The 24,364-nt window shown below is 36.6% G+C and overlaps 5 protein-coding genes across 5 annotated transcripts; 2 read left to right on the forward strand and 3 right to left on the reverse strand.

Moving 5' to 3' along the window:
• Window positions 1–507: 507 nt before the first annotated feature.
• LOC121251543 (NDR1/HIN1-like protein 13) lies at window positions 508–1,766 on the reverse strand. Its single transcript, XM_041150814.1, has one exon. The coding sequence runs from the start codon at window positions 1,749–1,751 to the stop codon at window positions 942–944; it is 810 nt and encodes a 269-aa protein (XP_041006748.1). The 5' UTR covers window positions 1,752–1,766; the 3' UTR covers window positions 508–941.
• Window positions 1,767–5,900: 4,134 nt separating this feature from the next.
• LOC121252930 (PLAT domain-containing protein 2) lies at window positions 5,901–6,872 on the forward strand. The gene is made up of 2 exons (XM_041152785.1): window positions 5,901–6,089; window positions 6,190–6,872. Exons 1-2 carry the CDS (start codon window positions 6,021–6,023, stop codon window positions 6,634–6,636), a joined length of 516 nt encoding a protein of 171 aa, XP_041008719.1. The 5' UTR covers window positions 5,901–6,020; the 3' UTR covers window positions 6,637–6,872.
• A 156-nt stretch (window positions 6,873–7,028) lies between these two features.
• Window positions 7,029–10,045, reverse strand: LOC121252931 (inactive TPR repeat-containing thioredoxin TTL3-like). The gene is made up of 5 exons (XM_041152787.1): window positions 8,790–10,045; window positions 8,458–8,653; window positions 8,164–8,336; window positions 7,622–7,955; window positions 7,029–7,481 (listed from the first exon to the last, which is right to left on the reverse strand). Exons 1-5 carry the CDS (start codon window positions 9,734–9,736, stop codon window positions 7,353–7,355), a joined length of 1,779 nt encoding a protein of 592 aa, XP_041008721.1. The 5' UTR covers window positions 9,737–10,045; the 3' UTR covers window positions 7,029–7,352.
• Window positions 10,046–10,978: 933 nt separating this feature from the next.
• LOC121253332 (succinate dehydrogenase [ubiquinone] iron-sulfur subunit 3, mitochondrial) lies at window positions 10,979–13,583 on the reverse strand. Its single transcript, XM_041153364.1, has 4 exons — window positions 13,222–13,583; window positions 12,879–13,117; window positions 11,400–11,609; window positions 10,979–11,159 (listed from the first exon to the last, which is right to left on the reverse strand). Exons 1-4 carry the CDS (start codon window positions 13,486–13,488, stop codon window positions 10,979–10,981), a joined length of 897 nt encoding a protein of 298 aa, XP_041009298.1. The 5' UTR covers window positions 13,489–13,583.
• Window positions 13,584–20,487: 6,904 nt separating this feature from the next.
• LOC121252932 lies at window positions 20,488–22,839 on the forward strand. Its single transcript, XM_041152788.1, has one exon. The coding sequence runs from the start codon at window positions 21,132–21,134 to the stop codon at window positions 22,557–22,559; it is 1,428 nt and encodes a 475-aa protein (XP_041008722.1). The 5' UTR covers window positions 20,488–21,131; the 3' UTR covers window positions 22,560–22,839.
• The last annotated feature ends 1,525 nt before the right edge of the window (window positions 22,840–24,364 follow it).

Below are 24,364 nucleotides of genomic sequence, written 5' to 3' on the forward strand. Positions count from 1 at the left end.
CAACTGTGAATGATTGAATGATGGATATTGTCATTGGATCGACCATAATGGCTCGTAGTTGCTTTTACTTGTTAGTTACTATTTGAGACCTTGGGTGTTAACTTGGGCCTCAGCTAGATGGTTGAATAATCATTTTATTGGTTTTAGGTTATTTGGGAGTTTAAGACTCTAATATGAAATTATGAATGATAGTATATTAAAATTAGCTTATTGTATATTTTTAATTTCTTCAAGTTTTATTTTATTTTACAAGTTTGTATAGCATATGAAATATTCTTATATTTTTGGTGTTTCATATCTAAAATCTGTTTATTTTTTTTAGTGAACTTAAAACATAAAAGCCCACACAAAAAAAAAGGATCTATTATATGTAAAGTCTTATTTAAAAATGGACTAAATATAAAGCCAGAACAAAAAAGCCCCTCTTATGGATTTCTTAGTAACGACTCCGATTAAGTTGGTGCTCAGCCCTATTTCTTGGGATCCCCCGGTACACCCGTTTTTTAGTTTCATAAATCTAATTTGTCCATTACAAAAATAAGATGAAAACGTACATGTAGTGGCAGCCAAGATTCGAGTCAGGAAATAACTTGGTGCAAAAATACGAATATCCACTTGATGTAATCAAACAATTAATTAGAGAAATTTGGTTCATCTTAAATTTTATCGATCTCAATCATATATGTTAATGCAATACATTTAAGTGGCTCTCTAATTAAGTAATGAGCAGCTGTCTATTAAATAATAGACATATGAAACTACTTAAATGTACTTACTACATTATAATCTCGTCCTTTGAATTAGATGAAATAAAGGTTTCGATGAAGAAACTGCAGAGGAACTAACACTAGGGATATGGCGATGAAAATGAGCATAATCAAAATTATTCAATATAGCTGACCTTGAGTACGACCGACGCCAATATTCATTGCCTCAACTTTCTAGAACTTGAATTCCGTGTGACATTCTTGCGACAATATCCGCGAACCCACGCCCAATGTACTCACCTTAAGTTTACATGCAACGTTCGTGTCCATACTCCACGTCTTAATCGCACCAAATTTCACCTTCACAGGAACTTTCACATCTAGAGCTAAAGAGACTAGTGCCTTCGATTTCTTGCCATTCATGGTCTTCCCAATCTCATAAGGCACCGCTGCATTTGCTCCTTGTAAGAAAAGTTTAATCCTTTTAGAACTGTTCTCTCCTTGGTACCATGTTGGAAACTCGCCCTTAGCAATCTTTTTGCCCTTGAAAGACAATGTGGCAACCCCCCTATGCTTGTAACTAATTGCCATGAACTGATTCGGATTCTTGACATCCATGGAGATTTCGTACCTTGGCCCAGAATGTTTATGAGGTGAAGAGTGTGTATTATTCTTAGCTAGGACGTGCGCAATGGAGAATATAGGAACTTTAGGACTAAACATGAAGTACAAGACCACTAGGGCTAGCCCAATTAATATGGCAGCAACCAAGATGACACCAATTATCCACAAGCTGGAACAGCATACTTTGTTCTTATTGTTTTTATCTGGAGTGCGGTAATGTTCTGCGATGATGGCATTCTCAGGAGGTGGAATGCGATAAATTTGATTTTTAGGTATTTGGATCACATAAGTTTTGGAGCAGTGGGCCTGTAGAGATGACGAAGGTAGTGGTGGCGGTGGCGGTGGTGGAGGTGGACGTGGTGGCATTATAGGATCATCATCACTATCATCACCTTCAACAGGCGAAACCCGCCCCTCCATGGGTAAAGGGGAGGGGTGAACAAATGGTGTGGGCGGGTGAAAAGGGTATATAGCAGAGCAAAAATAATTGCATGCATGCTTATGGGAGGAGATGGTTGCATGAGGGTTGGTTGGCAAATAGAGGAGGTGAAAGAAAGGGGAGGTTACAGCTCGGAGAAAGGACAACTCATGATTTGAGTGGGTGTAGGGCTGAGTACCGCTTTAAGGTCACATTGGTTTCCCACACCCTATTTTTGGATCATTTTACTTGGTCAATCTAGAGGTTACAAATTACACACGCTTGATTTGAGTTGGGTAGGAGGGCAAATTACCTTATTTTGTAAGATTAATGATTGTATTACCTACCTTTTTCCCCTTAAAAAATGTCTTTTCGGAAATCTATGTTCTAGAATTTATGCTATATATTATGAAGGGAATTCCTATATTTATTCAGTCTTCTGCGTATAAGCATGTCGTGCTCTAATAAATTCGAGTAACATTTATTGGAAGTTGTAGCCGATGACATTGGTTGAAGTATTATAGATCAGGAATGTATTTAATTGAAGAGTAAAGATAGGGAGAAGTCTTAAATGTACAAATTTTATACAAACCTTTATAAAAAAGAAAAAAATGGGTCACACCAAGTCAACAAGCAAGCATGTTCCTTTTGTGGCTAAATAATTTGAGTATTCATAACCTTCCCCTCGAGAAGATGTATGTATCCAGAAGATAACTAGCTATAAAGTTACACCAAGCATTAATTCTTCATTTGGGTCATAATATGTAAGGATTTTGGGGAAGGAAATCCACTTTGGTTTTCTAACATATAGGGGTGTGCAACTCGGTTAGATTTTTTTTTTTTTTTTTAGGTCCGATTTGGAACCTAAAAATCCGAATGAATCCAAACAATTATCCGTCCGAATTGAATCCGGGCAGGTAAGATAAAATCAGATCCAATCTAGGTTATTTAACTAGTTATACATAACTAGGTTTTAAAATATATATATATATATATATATCGTTTTAGTTGCAAATCAGGTCATGAATCATGATCCAAGCCGTACGAAAGAAAAATATCTTCCTGAGTTGTTCCTCAAACCCTTCGCAGTCTACACACTAGCTTATATACAGATTAAAAGTTAAATACGCGTTGTTGATTTTTGTATGAGTGAAGACCGTAGCAAGTTCACTTTCTCCATTTTTGTGCCTGTGTTTTTTTTTTCTTTTCCTAGAAACTCGAGCCATTCTTTGAGCTTTGATCTGGGTCCATGGACGAGGTCAAGAAGATATTTAACAAGTTTAGAACGGGGACGGGAAGATCTCATCCGATGAGCTCAAATACATTCTCCATGTGCTCAGGTTGAGAACCTCATTAGACGAGGTCAAGCGCATAATGACCGAAGTCGACAAAGATGGCAACCACTTCATCAACCTCGAAGAGTTTGCGCACTTCCACCTCGATGGATCTTCATCTGACGGCTCCCAAGGTTCCACCAAAGAGCTCCGTGACTTGTTTGACATGTACAACTCCAGCGAGCTCCACCAAAGAATGAGCTAATCTCTGCCAGGGAGCTCCACGCAGTACTGAAATGTCTTGACGAGAAGTGTACGTTGGTAGAATATTGTTCCAAGATGATCAGTGCTATCGACACCGACAGAGACGCCCATGTGAATTATAGTGTGAATATCTGCCCTTTCTTGAGGTTAGGGATTTAGGAATTGAATGTTTGCTAAGGAAAAGCCATTTTTTGGGTATTTGGTTATGGATTGTTGAATCCAGTTCCTTTAGAAGTTTTGGAAAATTGAATGCTTGTCTATAGAATCAAAAACATTTAGGAAATTTCAACTTTTTAAGAATTATGGTAATTTTAAGGCTATTCTCTTAATATGATTGAAATTGTAAGAGCAAATTCTTGTCTTTTTTCTAAGCGTGATATAGTTTTTGAAATATTTTCAGATGGTCGAACTAGGAGTAAAAAGTGTTATAAGATTTAAAAAAAAAAATTAAAAAATCTAGGTATCCAGACCCAAATCCAGATATCCGCCTGAGTTTTGACTGGATTTACCCGAATAGATATCCATCCACTTTCAAAACATCCAGGTCCGGATACACAACCCTACTACTATGACAACTCCCGAAGTTTACATATTATATTTTTGTTATTATTACAAGAAACCATTTAGAGTACGTAACAGGTGGGGGAGCCCAATGAAGTAATTAACATGCACTCCATTAGAATTTACATGATGGCGCGTTCAAATTAATTAAAAAGGGAATTTAAAACCAATAAATTCCCTTGGATGGTCGCTTTGGTTATTTTGAGCTCATATCACTCCGAGTCATCGATGGCTAAAATATGCTCATATATAGTTGTATTGACTAATGGGATCCATGACCCATGTGCCTATCTACCAACAGATTGATCAAATCGACTCGTTTAGTTATATAAATTATTTCATCTTATTTTATTTAATAATTATAATTTTTATAAATTCTCATACAAAATATAATAAATAATTTAATTTTTTTAAATTTTAAAATAAAAATTATATTAAAAAATTAAATTTTAATAATATTTTATTCAACTTTCAATTTTTATACTTCAAAACTTTCTAAATAAATACAAAACAAAAAAAAAGAAAGGTAAATGATAATAACATGATGCGTTATAAATATTAATGAGGTGTCTTCAATTCTGACATGTTTTCTTTTTTAAAAAAGTAAAAAATAAAACCCTTCATAAATATAGAAAAATGATGATCAATATGGAACATGTTACATTTCTCGATGAATTATTAAAGCAGCATGAACAAAATCCATAATTTTTCTTCAACTGCTCCATCATGCATTTATAATCTCATAGTAATATAATTATATTGCATTTTTAATACTCTTCGCCACATATATTTTGTTCTCTCCTCTAACATATTGTTTCCTTGTACGTAAAACATGTGTCATCTGTTGTGTGATTAGATTTACAACTTTTTATAAGTGAGAGTGCACATTTAGCAAAAATCATTAAATTTATATCTTAAATGTTATTTTGTTCTAAAATCCTATAAAAGCAAACATGTAAACAAAAGTAATACTCATTGGAATGGACATTTTCTGATAATTTGTCTAAGGAAAATGTTAGTAGAGTTCTCAAACTTATTATTCATGCATTTTTTATTTATTTATTTTTATTTATTTAATGATTAAAAATATTTAAAAGAAAATTTAAAATTTAAAATAATAAATTTATATATAAACGGTACGCTGAATGATAAAAGCTGCCGGGCCGTAGCACACCATCCTTTGTCCAAAAGTAGAAGAAAGAGCATGCATGTGCAATCATTACATTGGCTGCCTATAATGTCCTCTATTAAAAAAAAAGTCATACATAACAGCTAAGGTCTTAATGTGCTTGCCATGTGTGCTAAAATTTAAAAAATAGTAATCTCATTAAGAGAAATGATACTTACAATCATGAATATTCAAATATCACGTAATTATTTTAAAAAAAATAAATAAATATGAAATCTATATGAAAATAAATTAATTTTTTAACAGTGGACTTCACTCTTTTTTAAAGCGACTGCACGATATTTACGCATTCCACGACTGTATGTAACATTACTGTTCCATTAATCATAAAAACCAAAATGAGCAATATGTTCCATTTAAAAATACGAGAAATAATTTGATTTTAAGGCAAAATATAGAGACTAATTTGACCCTTAAAGCCAATATTTTAATCTATAATTCGAGATGTAAAGTATAATATATATTAATTGTAATTAAAATATTAAAAATTTTATATATAATCATTTTTTTACGTAGTTGTAGTTGTGGACTTTGTTAATAAAAACTTTAAAAATAAATATCCTCAATTTTATTTTATTTTTTTTAGAAAAAGGGACCTTTGTGGTATCAATAGAATATGCTTCATCTCCCTGAAAGTTAAAACCAAAAAGTAGCGGAAATGTAATAAAGTATATGCTGCCAAAATAATTAAAGCTTTTATTTTTTGGACAGTGGTGTTGTGTACGAACTACAGTCTCACCCACTACTGAATGTCAGTGTCAATCTGGTAATTTCCCAACAAATCGGGCGACTGTAGGGATAAGTTTCGCCACATCACCAAACGAACACGATTTCGAGTTTTGTTGCTGAACAAACGATGTCGTCTGGCATTACATGACACCGATCGAATTCCCCCACCACCCAAACCCTGATATTGGTTCTTGGTATAAAACATTGTATATAGCCAACGAAGCTTCACACGTCCAATTCATTCCCTATTCCAGATGGCTCTCAACACTTTCTTCTTCTTCCTTTTCCTGTCTCTCTTCTTCACCCCTATCGTCCGATCTTCCGTAAGATTATACGATTTCCCTTTCATTCTTTTTGCTTTTTGTTGTTGTTTTATCTTTTATCATTGCCGGAATTCTCACCGATCAATCGTTGGTTTTACAGGAGGATGACTGCGTTTACACGGTCTACATTCGGACGGGATCGGTCATAAAGGGCGGGACGGACTCGATCATCAGCGTCCGCCTGTACGACAAGTACGGAGACTACATTGGGATCAAGAACCTGGAGGCCTGGGGCGGACTGATGGAGCCTGGACACAACTACTTCGAGAGGGGCAATCTGGACATCTTCAGCGGGAGGGCGCCGTGCCTACCTGCGCCGATCTGCGCGATCAACCTGACTTCCGACGGGTCGGGTCCTAACCATGGATGGTACGTCAACTACTTCGAGGTGACGACGACGGGGGCCCACATCAAGTGCAAGCAGCAGCAGTTCACGGTGGAGCAGTGGCTGGCTCTCGATACGGCGCCGTACGAGCTCACCGCCATCAGGAATTACTGCCCCTCCGTAAACGACAAGGCTCGCGGTTCCCTCAAGGCTACCGTGTAACCAACCAGTAAGGGAACCTGTGTCGTTTTGGTCCGTCCCTTTATTATTATTTTTGTTTGCTAAATAAATCTATGAGCTTTTTTTTCCCTAATCTGTGTGGGGTCGGATCCAAGTGTCGGTGGGGATGTATTTATTGCAATATTTAGAGTTTGTCGTGACTGTCTTAAATTAATGGGTATGGTTTGGTTATTGATTAAATAAAGGGCCAAACTGATTAATATATGAGAATTAATTTAGAGAGAGTGTTCTATTTTTTATTGTATATTAATTTTTAAATATAGTTCGGTCCTCCAAAATTACAAACAAATTCTTCCAAAAAAAAAAAAAAAAAAAGTAGATGGGTTGAACCATACAGAAACAGTCAAAAGAATGATCTATTTGAATTATCGTCTTTGAAAAAGATATTTCACCAAAAGCTTCCAGCTTTTCTCAGTTCCTCTCAAAATCAAGGCCGCATTGTTTACTTTCCCTTTCCCATTGATTCGGCACGTATTTGTGTCATTGTTACACACCCCCGCCCAAGACCATACATATATATATATATATATATATATATATATACCCTCTCATTTTGATATTCTGGGCCTCTTTATTCATGTTCCATTAATTGGTTCAGCTTTCTCTTCTCAATTTCTGATCCTCTGTATAGGAGAAGGAAGGTGACAACCGATCGAGTCAGCTCCATTAAACTTGATGTCTTTCACGTCTTTTAATAATCAATGACCACCACGTTGTTTCTTGAGCTGTTCCCGGGCCTCTAACAAACCTTGCCTCGCCTCCTCGTCTCCCGGTGTTTCCTTCAACAAGACCTCGTAGTCTTGAATCGAAGCTTCCCATTTTTCCAACTGTAAATCACACCCGATCATATTTGTCACAAAAAGGAATCACGCAGTACTTAAAAGAACATGATTGTAATGATCAAGAACAATTGATATCGACTTTTCGTTTTGTTAATAGTAGTTGTTAAGGATAAAAGAGTCAGTACCTTGGCATTGCAATCGGCTCTTCTTAGTCTAGCCTTGCTGTAAGAGGGGCGTACGATAAGCGCAGCAGTGCAATCCTCCAAAGCTCTCTCAAATTGGCCAAGTTTGGACAGGCAAGCAGCTCGGTTGCACAGCAACACTGAATTGTATGGGTCATGCTCGAGTCCCTCTTCGTATGCAGCACTTGCCTCGGGGAACCTTGATGCCTTGAAAAGCTCGTTCCCTTTTGCTCGAGCCGCTGCAACAGCCTTAGCCTTCTTCATCACAACGTTCGCTTCCCTGTTGTTTGAGTCAAGGCGAGCTGCTCTTTGAATTGTCTCCATTGCATCGTCCAGTCTATGGGGTCATTGGAAAACCATTAAAACGATGGTTTTTCGTATCTAAAGTACATGCGTGCATGTGCTAGCTTCATGGCTGCTCAAATTGATACAGAAATCTCAATCGATCGATCATCTTTTATGAAGACTTGCTTCCAAATACAAATACGTGTGAACATACAGACAACATGAGCAGGACTATGGTTTTAATCGTATAGAAAACTAACCTGCCGGCAGCCATGTCGACCTGAGCCCGTATGACTAACAAATATGAGCTGCCAATCGGCCCGAGAAATCTAGTACAAGCGTCAGCCTCAAAATTAGGACCCTTCAACAATGTATCGTCCGCATCTTGGTGCCTATGAAGCTTCAACAAGCCCTCGGCTTGGAATGCAAATATCTTTTTTTCCAAATATAAATACCAGTCGATGAGTTGCAAATTAACACGCACTATGGCATACGTAGATAAAAGAGCATAATTAATAAGAGAAGGGTAGGAATTTTATGACTTAATGGCTCACCTGTGGTGCTGAATCTGCACCTGCAGATATAGCACTTCCTGTTTCTTTTATCAGGGTGTTCCAATCTCGTAATTTGCGAGCTTCGGTACACTTGTTGAGATGTGCCTGAAGCGTTTTCACTTTAGCAATGTCAACTTGGTCGGCCTCTGGTCCTGCATGTTTGAAGTGATACAAAGCCTTTTCTGCCTCCCCTAATCTGTATGCATATATATATATATATAAGAATGATTGTGTATACTGCCAAGAATGGAAGACTAAGGAAAGGATTAAGATGTTTTCTGGACCGCTTGCAGAAAGAAACTCATTGTCTAGTTACAAGTAATTTTTTTTACCTAAAATATAATGTTGCCAAACGATGATGAGCTCTATGATATTGAGGTTCGATGCGGATAGCTTCTCTGCACTCAAAAACTGCCTCAAAAAGCCTACCAAGAGCGGCTAATGCCGCACTTTTGTTGCTTCTGTATGAAGGCTTATTGGGGTCAATAGCAATGGCAGCATCATACAAAGCCAGGGCTTCTGCAAATCTTCCACTCTTGTAATCCTCATTGCCCATAATCTTCAATGTCTCTGGATCCATTCTAGTCGAGATAGCCCGGCACAAGGGATCTGGTTGCTCTCTATTAGCACCTCTAACCACATTTCCCATTACACTATTTGCGTAATTTCCTTTGGGCACTGGGCTTTCTTCTCTTGCTGTCTTGGGAATATAATCAACAACATTATACGAATTCACGTTTCCTCCTCCTGGTCTCCTCAAATTACCTAGATTGCCAAAAATCATGACATTGCTCGACGAAGCCCGAACAAGATTACCACCGCCCTGATTTTTTTGGTGATCAACGATAATGCTTTCAAGCTCCCCAGAAATTCCAATGGCGTCCTTTGGCACCCTTTTGCCTTGGTTAACATATCCTTGGCAAGGAGTTGTCTTTCTTATGCCTGCGGCTGATGAGGTCACGACTCCTGCAGCCTCGCTATTAAAGGGTCTTCTGCCATGGTTTTGGTAATCCACAGGAGGCGCCTGGTGAGGAACTTGGGTATGTCTTGCCACCGGTTTTGGTAACGATTCTGCTGCCTTAGATGGGGTTCCAAGGATCGAGCTGTCATCGGAGCCAACTCGTCTCCTCCTTGAATTTGGAGTGCCCGGTGTCTTGGGATCATTTCCGCCTGGAATCGAACCGGTGGAGGTAGCTCTTCTTGGCCAAAAACTACGTTGCCCAAAGACTGCATTTAATAGACAACAACGCGATTGCTTCTCCTGCGAGTTTTGTTCCATTTTTGTAATCACCTCTCAAGTACTCTGCCGAATCCTTGTTGAGGGTGTAGTACTTGTACGATAAAGCAGAATGATTTTGTGGTATTTTGCCACGAATGAGAACAAAGACAATGGCTTTCAAATACAACGTCAAAGAAAGCGGATTGAACTGGGTAATCTTACATGTTAGAGAATACAAAATCACCGAAAGGAAAAAGAAAGACTGAACGTACGTGTGAAAAGTGGGGTTAATTTGCAACAGGCCTAGCCCCGGGAGATTATCTGCAGGGCCTCCTGGTGCTGCTGATCACGGAAAACAATCTCTCTTTGTTTTCTGCATCTTTCATTTACAGAGATGATGAAATCAGATGACATGATATGACAGTCCGTAGAAGAAAAAAGAACAATAATATTACGAACAGGTGTATTAATGTTTTATTAAAATGAAATAGTTGACCTTCATCGATCCCTTGTGTTTTTTTTTTATTTTATTATTATTAGTATTGTTTATTTTGCTGATTCTTTTTGTTTCTCGTGTTTCTTGTTTGATCGAAAAATGGAAAGCAAGAGACCCGGTCTTGGATTCAATGAGGATCTCTAGATTTTTAGACCCCTAATTGGCGCTCGGGGGCCATATATGTTGTGTTTTTTGGGCATACGAGGCCAGCTATATATGACAGATATATCAACGGAAACAAATCAGCAATTATAACCGAAACTTTGTTATATTATCTATTGTCTAAACTCTATATAACTCGACTCCAAAAATAAATAAATAAATCTCTCAACTCATTAGGTAACAATAGCTGATATAGGCTGGATTTGGACATGTTTTGCAGCATAGAGATGCATGTGGATATTGGTCCACATCTACATGGCAACACACACGACTCTCCACATGATCTTGGAATCCCCTCATTGTAATTAAGAGCACATTGCCGCACGAAAGCCCACAAATCCATGCCAAAGCAAGTTCGGATCAGTTCCGGCACTTGTGTACGTTTTGCTCCATTAATGAACCATTTCGTCCAAGGTTCTTTGTTTTTTGTTAACCTCGATCGAGTCTTCTACATGCGCTTGTGTCTTGGAAAGGTTATAAGTAGAAGAACATGGATTGTACATTGTCACAACCCTAACTACGCGACTTCAGGAGTTTGATTACATCGATCATTGAACATTTGAACTTGATGGTTTTACAGTCAATAGAGTGAAACAAGTTGTCAACCATTTCTTAGCTCCATAAAATTAATTACCGGCTAGCTCTCATGCAAACTTCTCCACAGGCAGAGAAAGCAGATGCCTGGATTTCATCTTGTGAATGGCATCTGCAGGATTGAGGCTTTTGGGGCAGGTGGCCGTGCAGTTCTTAATAGTCCTGCATCGATATAATCTCTTCTCATCCTCTGTCAATGCCTGCAATCGTTCATCCGCGAAGTCATCCCGGCTGCCAAAAGAAAACAAATCAATGGAAAACAATGCATAAAAGAAGGCATTGATCTCAAACACTACCCTCACATTTCGATCACAACCACAAATCAGATTAAATCAAAGCACAAAGGAATTTCTTAAGTGTAATACTCTGGATTGAGTTGAAATGTAGTGAATATATAGGATCTCACCGACTCAAATGTGATAAAACTCTTCATTCTATTTTTACTGATTATTAAGGGATATAATATTATACCTGTCAGAAATCCATCGATAAACCTGGAGCAATGCAGCAGGCCCAAGGAACTCCTCCGGGTTCCACCAGTAGGAAGGGCATGAGGTACTACAGCAAGCACATAATATGCACTCATACAGCCCGTCTAGCTTCTTTCTGTCTGCGGGTGATTGCCTGTATTCCCGCCCATTCTCCGGTGCCTTTGCTGCCTTGAGCCATGGCTCTGTCAATCTACATATGCGCGCAATTTGAGAAACATTACAATTTAGATGAAGCCCACTTATAATTAATTGGGGGTCAAAAACACTATTTTAGGCTTGAGTACTAGTATTGCAATTTCCACCTTATCACTGATTCAAAAAAAGAAAAAAAAATTCCACCTTATCACCTTGCGATTGAGTAGAAAATTAGCTCTAAGAATGAAGTGTTTTTGAGTTCGGAATACATTATTTTCATGCTACTTCAATTTCCAAAACATATATTTTTGTTCAAATTTTTATGGAGAAATATGCTGTGATCATTTAAAAAACTTGGCCATGTTTGCATACTGAGAATGGCCGTCTCATCTCATCGATGCAACTTTTTTAAATTTCAGCACAACATATAATAAATAATTTAATTTTTTCAAATTTTAAAATAATAATAATATTAAAAAATAATATTTTATTCAATTCATCTAAAACTCGAACAACCTGAATTGAATTCTCTTTTTTTTGGGATCCTTTTCCTTATAAATTGCATTTCACACTATAAAGAAAACGGATTTTTGTGGCCATTTAATTGCGGTGAAAAGATTATTTGTGATCAAAACAGACTCAGTTTAGCTGTAAACAGTCATTTCGTTGTAATTAACTGACTACAAATAAACAATTTTTTTATAGTATCATTCGCGTACGTAGTGCAATAATTACTCTTCATATTTGATCAAAAAATTCTCTCTCACCACCGTAATAACTTGGTCCCTAAAAATTATATGCCGCCCAAAAGAAATTGAAACTTGGTCCCTAAATTCAATATAATTAACTTCCCACAATCTCAAAACCCCCCTTAATTTGTCCCAAATAAAGTTCAGAAAATTTCCACGACCCCCCAAAAAAATTGTGACAATCCCTAGCCCCACAAATCCCAAAAAAAGGAGAAAAAAAAATCAAAAAGATGAAAATTAAATGTAACAAGTTTCTAAAACTCTCGACTCTGGTAAGTGGTAAGACCTTCCTCGCTCTCTTGCTTTCTTTTCTCCACGAAAAGTGGGAGAATATTGAATTTTCAATATCAACTCTCTCTTTTATACATGCATGCCATATTTTAACAAACGGGGTTATTCAAATTTAACAATATCAATATGTGAACTTTAAAATATAGTCGCTCAAAGTTTAAAACAATACATAGCATTTAAAACTTTTTGAATTCTTCGTCCAATTAAAATTAAACTATATATATGAATTGAAATAAATGAATAAATAAGTAGTAGTAATTGCGATCATATATATACAATCATACTTGTATTGGTGGTAGAAATTGGTGAGATCAACGACGAGATCTTTGATCACAAACATGTGGGGCAGAGGGGTGACAATGGTGGCCTTGGAAGTGTCTGCATCAATGGGGTTGAGACATGCCACAGTGTTGGTCCCATCAATATTCATGGCGCATGACCCGCATATTCCTTCTCTGCATGACCTTCTGTAGCTCAAGCTCGAATCATCCTCTGCTTTTATCTTCTGCAATGCATCCAAAACCTACACATATCCACCTATTTGATTAGAACACCGAAACATCAACAGATAAAACTCAATTATCTTGTTTCTGGTCGGACAACAGAACTTAAACGAAAGTAGTGTACCATGGGGCCACAATTGGAGAGGTTGACAAAGTGGGACTGGAGGTGGGGCTTGTTGTTGGGATGGTCAGGGTTCCATCTATAGATTCTGAACTCCTTTACAAGCTTCTTGATGTTGCTATGGATGGTTTCATGTGCCTCGACAGCTTCTTCTGCATGCTCTTGTCCCACAGGGTGATTATCCAAAACCGGAAACTTTTTTTGCTTTTCTGTTCTTCCAAGTATACGTGCCACCTTGTCGTAGCCGTTGCGAACCGAACTTCTTGACATAATCTCTCTCTCTCTGATTCTCTGAATACTGTAAGGTATGGGTATTGCTGGATTTTCTTCAGACCCAAACAGAAGCTATGGCCTGACTGAGTATAGGTTTTTTGATGGGCTGGGAACACGTGGTTGCATGGCAGCTACGTGTTAAGAGCAAATAAAGCATGTGTCGGTCCAATCGAACACATGATAAACTGACAATCTTCCATGGCCGAGCTCGGGTTCGTGCTGAACAGAGCTCGCATTTATTGGGCGGGAATAACAAGAGCGTCTTGGGCCTCCTTAGAAGGAAAGAATAGAACTGGGCCAAACCAGGACGGGAAATTTTAAAAACACAAAAAAAAAAAAAATACTAATAAATAAATTCTTCGAAATGCTTGAAAAACTTTAAATTCTTTCTTAAAATTAAAATTTCCTTATAAAAAACATTAATCTGCATATCTTATTATTACGCATGCAATAAACCCCTGATACCATAAAAATAATTGGTATATTTATTTTATTTTTAAAACCATAAAAATTATTGTAAATTAAACTTCTGTCCCAATTTTGATAGATTTGCCAGGTTACTAGACGTGTTTGAGATGGAGTTGGTCCATTGGATCAGGTGTCGCAGACATGGAAGACAAGTCAACCGTCAAATGCTGCCACTAGATTTGACAAGAATTTATGGACCACTGTCCAATCTATGAACCAAGACACCACTGGACCACCATTCTATGTAGACTTTTACTAGAGCTGACACAATTCAAAGACTCCCCATTCTCGAAGGAAAAAATAATAAAAATACGTTACTTTTTACTATATTTTACATATTAATATTTTTGTAAAATACTTTATGAAGATAATATCATTTTATAAAAATATTTTCATTTTATAATCTGTATTAAGAGATATATTGTGAAGTTGGAGGACAGGGATAAACACCAAATTTATTATCCAAAAAAAACCCCCAAAAATATATACGATTATTGTAGATCACAGGGATCGGCCTCTACACTACGCATGAGCTGGGAACCAGTCAAAGACGAATTTAGCTTATAAAAAGAATCATTAGGATTATTCATTTCATCCATTGAAACTTTTCCTTAAATTCTTAGCCAAATAGGAGAGATCGAGGGGGGGTGAAAAATGGCCACTTTTTTGGGGCTGCTAGGTGCAATGAGTGGGTGAGGCAACTTGTACTCAAATTCTCCTTCTTCATCGTGATTACATGCTTATCATCATGAAGATTAATATAGCTGCTCTTTATATATATATATATATATATAAAGAAATTAAAACAAGTGAAGCCAAGTATGTATATATATACATATATATATATATATATATATATATATATATATAATAGAAGTTTATTTGTGCTTGAAATGGGCCTCATGACTTATTCCTGACGTTTAGGTGCATGGTACATTGGTAATTAGCTTGTGAATCAAAGTCTAGGGGACCATGAATGTTACAGGTTGTCATGTTTTTAGGCTATATATCAGTCATTATTCACTCACACACCTTATATTTATATTTTTTTGTTATTATTATTATTTCATAAGGTTTGAAATGTGAGATTGTGAATAGTGACTATTGAGAAGAATTTTTCTTTTAAAGTTTTGGTAGACATATAGGAAGAATTTTGTAGAAGAAGAGTCAAGGGGGCGGAGGAGGGAATCAAAGGGAACCGAATTAATTTATAACCACCCTTTCAACATTGAAGTTTCAATTAATGAATACACAAGACGCACGTTTTCTTTGAACAGATTTCTTTCAACATCGAACATTAATTTAATTATGTCCCCCGACCGACCCGATCGATATTGAGAAAAATGCATTTTAAATATAATTATAATAATATATCAAGCCAGCCATATATTATTTCGATAAGGAATCACGAAATAAACTGGGGACTAAGCCATTTTGATCATCTGCTGATGATGATCATCTGCGTTTTGGTTGAGATAATATATAAAAAAGTTGCATTCATTTGGTGCAATTTTGCGTTTAAAGTCAAATGGAAAGAGACAAATAGATCAAGAGAGAAGAAGCCAATTCAAGTACTACTGGTGTCTAATCATATACCTAAGCAATCGAGAAACAGAAGTAATTAAAATTGCAGCTTATTGGGATTAGGTACATAATCTTCGACCATGAAATTTCAGCTTTCATATGCTCTGAATTTGACCCACATGATAATTAGCTTTCGGTACTTCATTGCCAAGAAAAGAAACAAACAAAACAGATGAATAATAATAATAATAATAATAATAATAATAATAATAATAATATAAAGTAGAAGATAAAAAACAATATAAGCTTCTATTATTTTCCCCTAGCTTTAATTTCCCTGTTTGTTCAGTTAATTACAAGATAGAATATTGAGTGAACCTTTCACATATTCATATGCTACTTTAATTCGCTTCTTAATTGTTTTATTTTCCTAGTAAGGAAAATGCTATACAGCTAAAATAGAACTTCAATTCGCTAGCTAGGTATCCATCTTTTCGGCTGTTTGGATGCTGCATGCATTAATGTTGTTTTGGAATAGCACCAGATCAGAGGAAACCACCAAAAAAGAAAGAACAAGGAAAAGATCACCAGACAAATATTCTTTTGAGTGGGGCTGAAGAAATTCTGATTTAGGGAATATATCGGAGAATAGAATTTTATTTGCCTGTAGCTGGCCGGGGCAAGTAGCTAGTCATCATTTATAATCGTCCATACTAATGTGCCACTAAAAATGGTTTTGTTTTATATATATATAGTAATTTAAACAAACTAAAAGACTAAAACGGGTTTGATAAATATCAAATCAAATTCTAATCAATGCTGCTTTTTACAAGTCCTACACGCATATACGGTCGGTCTCCTTTTCTTTCCTTTCTTTTTTTAAATACAATTAAAAGTACAGAATATAGTAAAAGGAGTATAAATAACCCATGCAAGACAAACGTTGCAATGTAGGCCAAAAACAAAAGTAATTATAGCACGAAAAAAATTATAACAATTGAAAATTTTTGGAACTTAGCAATTCCAATTCCATATATAACTTGAGGGAGAGATAGACTAAGTACGTACGTACCTAGATAGAAGACGATTTTGCTGATTAGAAGTTATAACCAACAACAATAGGGTATGCGCAGAAAAAGTTTGCATTGAGATATATATATATACACATATGTAGTCAATTAAATTCTCTTTGACTGTATTAGTAGATAAAGGACATGTATTTAACAGTATCTCCGGCCAATACAAGAGGCATCTAGTCTCACTAGCTAAGAAAGGTATAGGAATTACAATGTGAATTAAAGCTTGGAAAGAGCGAAGAGGCGCCGCTAGAAGTGGAGGCACGCAAAGCTTATGCATGTGTGCATGTAATGGCACATAAGCAGCAAGCTAGCAGCTAGGTGTGTTGACAGTTTTGTTTGGTGGATTGGGGCGGTTGTGTGGTATATATTTGTCGTAAAAAAAACTGATAAAACTAGCTCTCTACAACCAAATAGAACAATGAATGAAGAAAAATTAAACAAAACGAAAAAATAGAAAAGCCTCTGAACTATTATATATTGACTATTGCTAGATCAAAGGAGTTGGGTTGTTTGGAAGCGCCTGATGTTTGCGCTTGAGACTCTCGCACTAACCAAGAGCAAGTGGAGATGATGCGAAATATTAGAGAAAGGAGATGGAGAGGGTTGTCTGGGTGAAGGAGGGTAGAACCGCAAATCTAATCCTTAAGTACTTTTTCGTTGAAAAAGAAGGAAAAAAGACAAACATATAGGTACTAAGTGCTGAAAAGGATCAGAAAATTAGAAGGTGCTTCGACCAAATGGGATGATGCTGAAAGAAGCCTTCCTCCACCCTAGCTAGCTAGGGGCATGGGCTCTGACCAAAGAGATCAAAAACTGATGGCGGAGGGGTTCAGTGAGCTAGAGAGCATGCAAAATCAGATAAGATAGAATTTCAAAATTTTGTGAGAGAACTTGTGCATAACATTCTCTTAGTAGATCAGAATGTCACGCTTCAAAATTAAACCCTTCTCCAAGACTATTAATTCATACTTATTATTTTTAGGAAGAATGTTATACATCAGTCACTATTAATCACTCTCACAATCCACACTTATAACTTTTTTCATAAAGTGTGGAAGTGTTTCATAAGATGTGAGGATATTTTTCATAAGGTATAAGATGTGAGGTGGTGAATATATAGTGACCGATAAAAATAATTTTTCTATTTTTAGTCTTAGAGAACGTAGCTTCAGGTAAGGGTAGGTAATTAATATTAAGTGAAAATATAATATTGGTAGTTCTGAGTTCACTTGGAAGGAAAACATGATGAATAAGATAATAATTTCAGACGCCTGCTTTACAAGGAATATTTCATGCAAAGAAATTGCACATAAAAAAAAAAACATGATAATTAATTATTTCTATACCTCTCAATATTTGCTAAAACAAAACTAAACTAAAAAGAAAATTTTTGGTAAAAAGTGTTCGTCCTTTTGTGATTCTTTTCTATACCTCTTCTGTGGAATTCATGTGCATGGAATTAATCCTGCTGCAAAGATATACGACGTTAATGCCGTGGCTTGGGCTTAGTAGGAATTGTTGGAAGAAACCCCAAGCCCAACTGATCGATATAAGGAACGTCAGCACGCACAAAAGGACTTAATAATACAAGAATTTTGCCAACCAGACAAGCACAGACTAACCCTCCTACCATCTCTCAAGAGTTTCTCCTTCTACGGTCGACAATGATTCATATTTGTCACGTGAAAATCAGAGCAGCTAGCTATTATATATACGTATAAACGTCGAATGAGCATCAAATTACCTTTATTCTTAATTAAATTCTTCAGCCGTTATCCCAAATGTATGTACACCACAAATACATCAAAAGCAGATGCATGTAAATGAATTAGCTACAGAGTTTACTATCAGATTTTAGATCCAAAGCGGGAGAGAGATAAAAAAAAATATATATATATATATATATAATTATCTTTATGAATCTCGCGGATATTATTTGATATTTAATAAATTTTAAAAAATAATCTCTTTCTGATCTCTAAATCTAAAATTAAACAGAAAAATAGTAAATATAATGAACTCTTTTTAGATCTGACGACATATGTAATAATGGAAGCTGCTCGACCCCCACACTATTTCCATCCTACAATGGACTTTTGGGGCCGTAGCTTTTTAATTATATATATATATATATATATATATATATATATGAGATAAAATTATGGCACAAATGAGGCATCAAAGGACATGATCCTATCAATCCAACGGCCCATATCATCGGTACGTATTATTCGAGTGTTGCATACCTATATAATATATATTAATATATATATGCAGATGTATGCAGTATTTTATATATCATGTATATGTATGTGTTGATATGTACAGTCTGTATAGATGTGAGGGGGGTACGACTTCATTGAAAACGAGAGAGGTCCCAATGATCCAAGTCTTTTTGTATATCAAAGACTCCACCTCTGTAGTTGGGCGAAAGAGAGTGCCCACTTACAGTAAATACCCAAAACAAAATACTTTAATTACATGTTCAAAGTCGCAAGCAACCTAAGATATTTAATGAGGTTTGATTGAGTCACCCGATCGTTTGATCTTTTTACGTAATAATTATTTCTATTTAAAGGAAAAATAATCCGTATGTATAGCTGATTAAAACTAGCAAAAGTCTGTCTATAAGAAACGAATAATACATGACATGCATAAACCCTAACTGTCAGGCTAACCGTTTGAACTACAAATATTTATGAAGGTAGGTATATAGTTTGGATATACAGTTATTAGAAACAGTACGAGGGTTGAAAGTACATCGGTACATTGCTTGTAGAATTGGAAGACGTGGGGATCGGGTTAGGGTTTGGTTTAATGGCTCTGGGGCATATATATATAAACCATTTGTGAAGAAAAGAATATACTCCTACACGTAGAGTGATCAAGACGTCTAGAGCCCAAGTTGTGTCATTGTGTGTACTGAAAATATGATTTAAGTAATATAAAATTAAATAATATTCCCAAATGATAATATTATAATAAACAGTAGTACTAAATAAGATCGATTTCTTTTTAGCTTTGATGGTTGCAGCGAACTCTCAGATGTTGTTGAACTGATCCATCCATCCATCCATCTATCCATTGATTTCGATTGGATGATCGTTAGTTTTTCTTTTCTTCCAAACAGTTTTTCTTTTGCTTTTTATATATAAGAAGAAGGAAAAAGAAGGAATAATATCATAGCTAGCCAGAAAAAAAGTGGTGCTAAAAAAATATCAGCTAGGTAAAGCTGAAGATAACATGAAAAATGACATGATTTTCAGCCTATGCATGTTTTCTGCGGGTCAGTATACAGTGAAAGATTCTCTGAGGTTCGTGAATAATACTCGAAGATATCGAGAATTGCTCATAATAATATTTTAGAATTATGATTTCTGACTTGGTCAAATCTTGTAGGGAAAAAAAAGATTATTATATTAAAATTATTTAATATTTTTTTAAATTACTACCAAATCATGAAATGGAAATTAGACAAAGTAATAATTATGGGATGCCGTAGTAGTTTTCCTTGGCGACGAAACGAGGTAGTTAACTCTTGCCATCCTTTTAACCTAACCCTAAAGGGAAGAACTATAGGTTAAGATTTTAAATAATTCCATATAAATAAATTGATTTAATATTTATAAAGATATTTTTGGTTTTTTTGCAGGCCAGGCTTTGAAAAGTAGTATGTAATAGTGGTGACAATGGTTCTCTTTCCTTTATACCATTCAACAACCATTATCCTTAATTCGGTTGCCTGCCCACCTCATTATTCCCAAACAACAATATATATATTTATATTTATATTTATATAAATAAAAGAGTAATTTTGGTAATATTAATTTTTTTTTTCTAATTTCAATCATATATTCCAAGTTCTAACCGCTCCCAGCTTAACCTTATATCTTTTCTTCTTTTCACACAGCGAATCAAAACCACAACTCTTACTTACTTTGACCACTTTAGCCTCGATACCCCATCACCACCTCTCTATCCTCCCTGCCCCTCTCTCATGGCTGTCCCACTCTGATCTTTTTGAGTGGAACCTCAGGCAGACGCTGCCTCTCTTTTAGAGAAGAAAAGGCTAGAGATCTATCCTCTTTCTCTTCTCTCTTCTCTCTCTCTCTCTTTCTTTTCTCTAAGACCTTGAAACCCTAATCCACCCAGCCTCTTAAATAGTGAAAAACCGAAGGTCTGGGGCTTTCATTTATAGCTCTTCCGCAAACCATCAATTTCATGATCTGTGGATTGGTTAGTTCTCTTTCTTTACACATACCCTTTTGCTCAAAGACAAAGCAAAAGCACGCAAAGCCACTGTCCTCGTTCTTCCAGATCAGAGAGCCTTTAAAAAACATGGGTACTTTCTGAAAGCTCTTCTTCCAGAAAGATTTCTGTCTCTATTTGCTGTTACCTCATGCTTTGTTTTGTAGTTTCGTCTTAAATGGGTCTGAGTAAGTAAGCAAATCTCTCTGCAGCTCTCTCCATATCTCTGTCCCCCCACTTAATTTACATCTTTCCAATTTTTCCGCTCTCTCTCTCTCTCTCTCTCTCTCTCTCTCGTCCTTCTGTGTCTCTAGCTCTGTCATGGATTCCGGTAACAGTACTGGCAGTATGCAATCCTCAAGTGGTGGTGATGAGGAGTATGATTCACGCGCCGAATCGATCTCGGCGTTCCTGAACCCAGCAAGCCATCTCGGCCCATTGCATAACGCTCCGCAGCCGCCGCCACACCACCACCACCACCACCAAACCCTCCCCGCCTCCTCCTCTTCCATGTTCGACCCTTTATCAAACTACTTCGACCCCTTGTCGTCCTCACGCTCAATCCCACTCACGAACCCGAATTCTCTTTTGAATCTCGATATGGTCTGGTCCAAAACACTAAGATCTGACCCAAATGCCACCGATCTTGGCGGGTTGATAACTCCCTCATCCTCGACCCAAAGCCAAGCTTTTTTAACCCATCAATTCGGCGGACACAGCAGAGACGGTAGTTTTTCCACCGTACAGATCCCTCCGACATCAGAGCGGGCTTCAGTTTCTGTTTCGGGTACTATTTCAGGTGCAAACAATAATCAAGCTGCAGGCAATAACACTAACGTGGTTCGAAACCCAAAGAAGAGGTCCAGAGCCTCTAGGCGTGCACCTACCACCGTGCTGACCACAGACACCACCAATTTCCGAGCCATGGTTCAGGAATATACTGGGATTCCCGCTCCGCCGTCCACATCGTCGCCTTTCCCGAGAAGCCGCCTCGATCTCTTCGGCACAGCTTCGACGTCTTTGAGATCAGGGCACTTGGACCCTGCACAGCCTCCTTACCTTTTGAGACCCTTCGCTCAGAAAGTTCAACCACCCCCATTTCTGTCTTCTTCTCCCTCTTCTTCTTCCTCAGCTCCATCCATGTCTTTTCCTAGCTCTTCAATGATTGATGTTTTAGGTTCTAATTCAACTAGTAATGCTTCTCATTCAACTTCCATTAACTACCAGCTTTCTTCTGATTTAGGCCTATTGAAGCAGCCCCATGATTTCATCAACATGCAAAACCCGATTCTCAACCTACAGAATCTCCTCCAAGCCCAACCTAAATTCCCGCTATCCAATTCAGCCATTATTGGCTCTAAAAGTCAAGGTTCTTTGGAAATCCCATCCAACAATTCTCACCTCAAAATGGGCAATGTTTTAGAGGAATTTGGCTTAAGCCATCAGCACGTTGGTACACAACTCAGTGGGCTTCCAAACATGGTGTCTTCGGGAGGAACCACGTTGTCGAGAAGCGAGAACGATCCTCCTACCAGCTGGGGAAACGACACGGGACCCCACGGCGGTGCTCAAGGGCTCTTGAGATCACTCAACGCAAGCTATGGTAACTCGGAGCGGATTACCAATGGCAAGTTGAATTTCTCGGCGGCTGCTTCATCGGATTTTCATGGCGATAAGGGGCCGGAGAATGTGGCTGCAGCAGCAAGAAGTGAAGGTATGGTGGAATCATGGATTTGTTCATCAGATTAGGCATAACCAAAATGAGAAAGGAAATCACAAACAATAACAATGATCAGATGAGGTACTACTAGCATAAGGATGATGCATGGAAGAAAATTATCTTGGTGTTCTCCGTCTTTAGCATGACCACCAACTTAATGAGAACATTTTTCTTCTTAAAATATGTAAATAATATATAGTCTCATCTTTTTCCTTTCTTCTTCTTCTTCCTTTCTTCTGTCATTTTCGTACATTCATATACAAACAACGGCCATGGTCTTTTCAATGTTTAATTGCCTTGTTTTCAACAGTAAGATGCAAGTGCTCTATATTTGCTTTATATATTGCCTGGTCTTTCATGGTTTGTACATAGATTTCTGGATTTGACCCCTGTATAAGGAGGAATTTGGCTCAGATCAGGCCACAGGGAACAACCCCATCAAACAGTGTGCATCTTCCTCGTACCTTCTCTTCTAGAATTTTCATCTTATCTGAAACGAGCGAGGAAAAAAATCTACTGTTTGGTGCAACTCAGCGAATCTGTCTGGCCCCTCCTTTCAAGCTCCATTTCTCAAATTTCTTATTGCTTTATTTTTCTTTTTTTTAAAAAAAAAAAACTAATTATTTTTAGTTCCTAAAAAGTATCTATGATATCTAGGAGTAATTGGCGGCGAGATTTGGGGAATCGTAAGCCGCCGCATTATTGTTTATAGATTACAAATCGATACACATGATCGATCTTCATGAATATCTTCATGTGTTTGAGATTTTGATTGTTTATAAATAGCTTTAATTGGGATGACACTCAAAAGTTTCACACTGGTCCACGCAATTTGGACACCATTAAACAAGTATTGGTTCCAACTTCCAATACTAACAGAACTGATATTCACTATAAGAAAATTATTTATTTGTGATTAGTTAATTCTAACAAATAACTATTTGTAACTAAAATTAGTTACGAATAATCTTTTGGTTGTAATAAATTAGTCACAAAAATTTATTTTTGTTGTAGTGATTTGGACCATATTTTTAAGCGATTAATCCACGTACATAGCTGGTTGTACATTTCAGACAAAATAATCCATATCTTACTTGTACATTTCAGACAAAACGACCTTTTTGTTGGTCTTTAACGTACAGCCACATGAATTAGATTTTATTGTGCTCCATTTATATATGTATATATTCAATTATTTTCCTCTCTTGATCGAGAACAAGTAATTTATATATTGCTTGGTATTTGATCTTTTCTTACGGAAGAATCTGTTTGTTTGGCCAAATATACTGTTACCATTAAATATATACTATATATGATTTCCAAAATATTTCATATTTTATATTAGATAAATACGATCCATTTGATCAGTTGATTCTGCATTGGAGTTTCATTTCATATATAATATTTATGACACCACACACACACACACACTGCAAATATATATATATATATATATATATATATATATATATAGACACTTATTTTGTTGCATTTGCTCCAATATTGTTTGTGCATATATGGAGAGCTTCGCATGACGCAGAAACTGTAAATTATAAATTAATACTTGTAGTAGCCACGAGACAGTCGTTTAATTTGTAAACTTCGATAAAGACGCCCTCCGTGTGAAATGCATGTTTCGTTGTTTAGTGCTAATTAGAAATCATGAGAATCGTTGTCATCGATTTGTACATTTTTTATACATTTTCTTAGTTGTAGTTTTAAGAACTGCATGCTGTACGGACATCATGCGTACACACAGTAATTTTGACCTATATATATATATATATATATATATAAATAGAGATATATAGTACAAGCCATCGAGGATCACGTC

The sequence above is a fragment of the Juglans microcarpa x Juglans regia genome, chromosome 2S (assembly GCF_004785595.1).
Source record: "Juglans microcarpa x Juglans regia isolate MS1-56 chromosome 2S, Jm3101_v1.0, whole genome shotgun sequence".
NCBI lineage: Eukaryota > Viridiplantae > Streptophyta > Magnoliopsida > Fagales > Juglandaceae > Juglans > Juglans microcarpa x Juglans regia.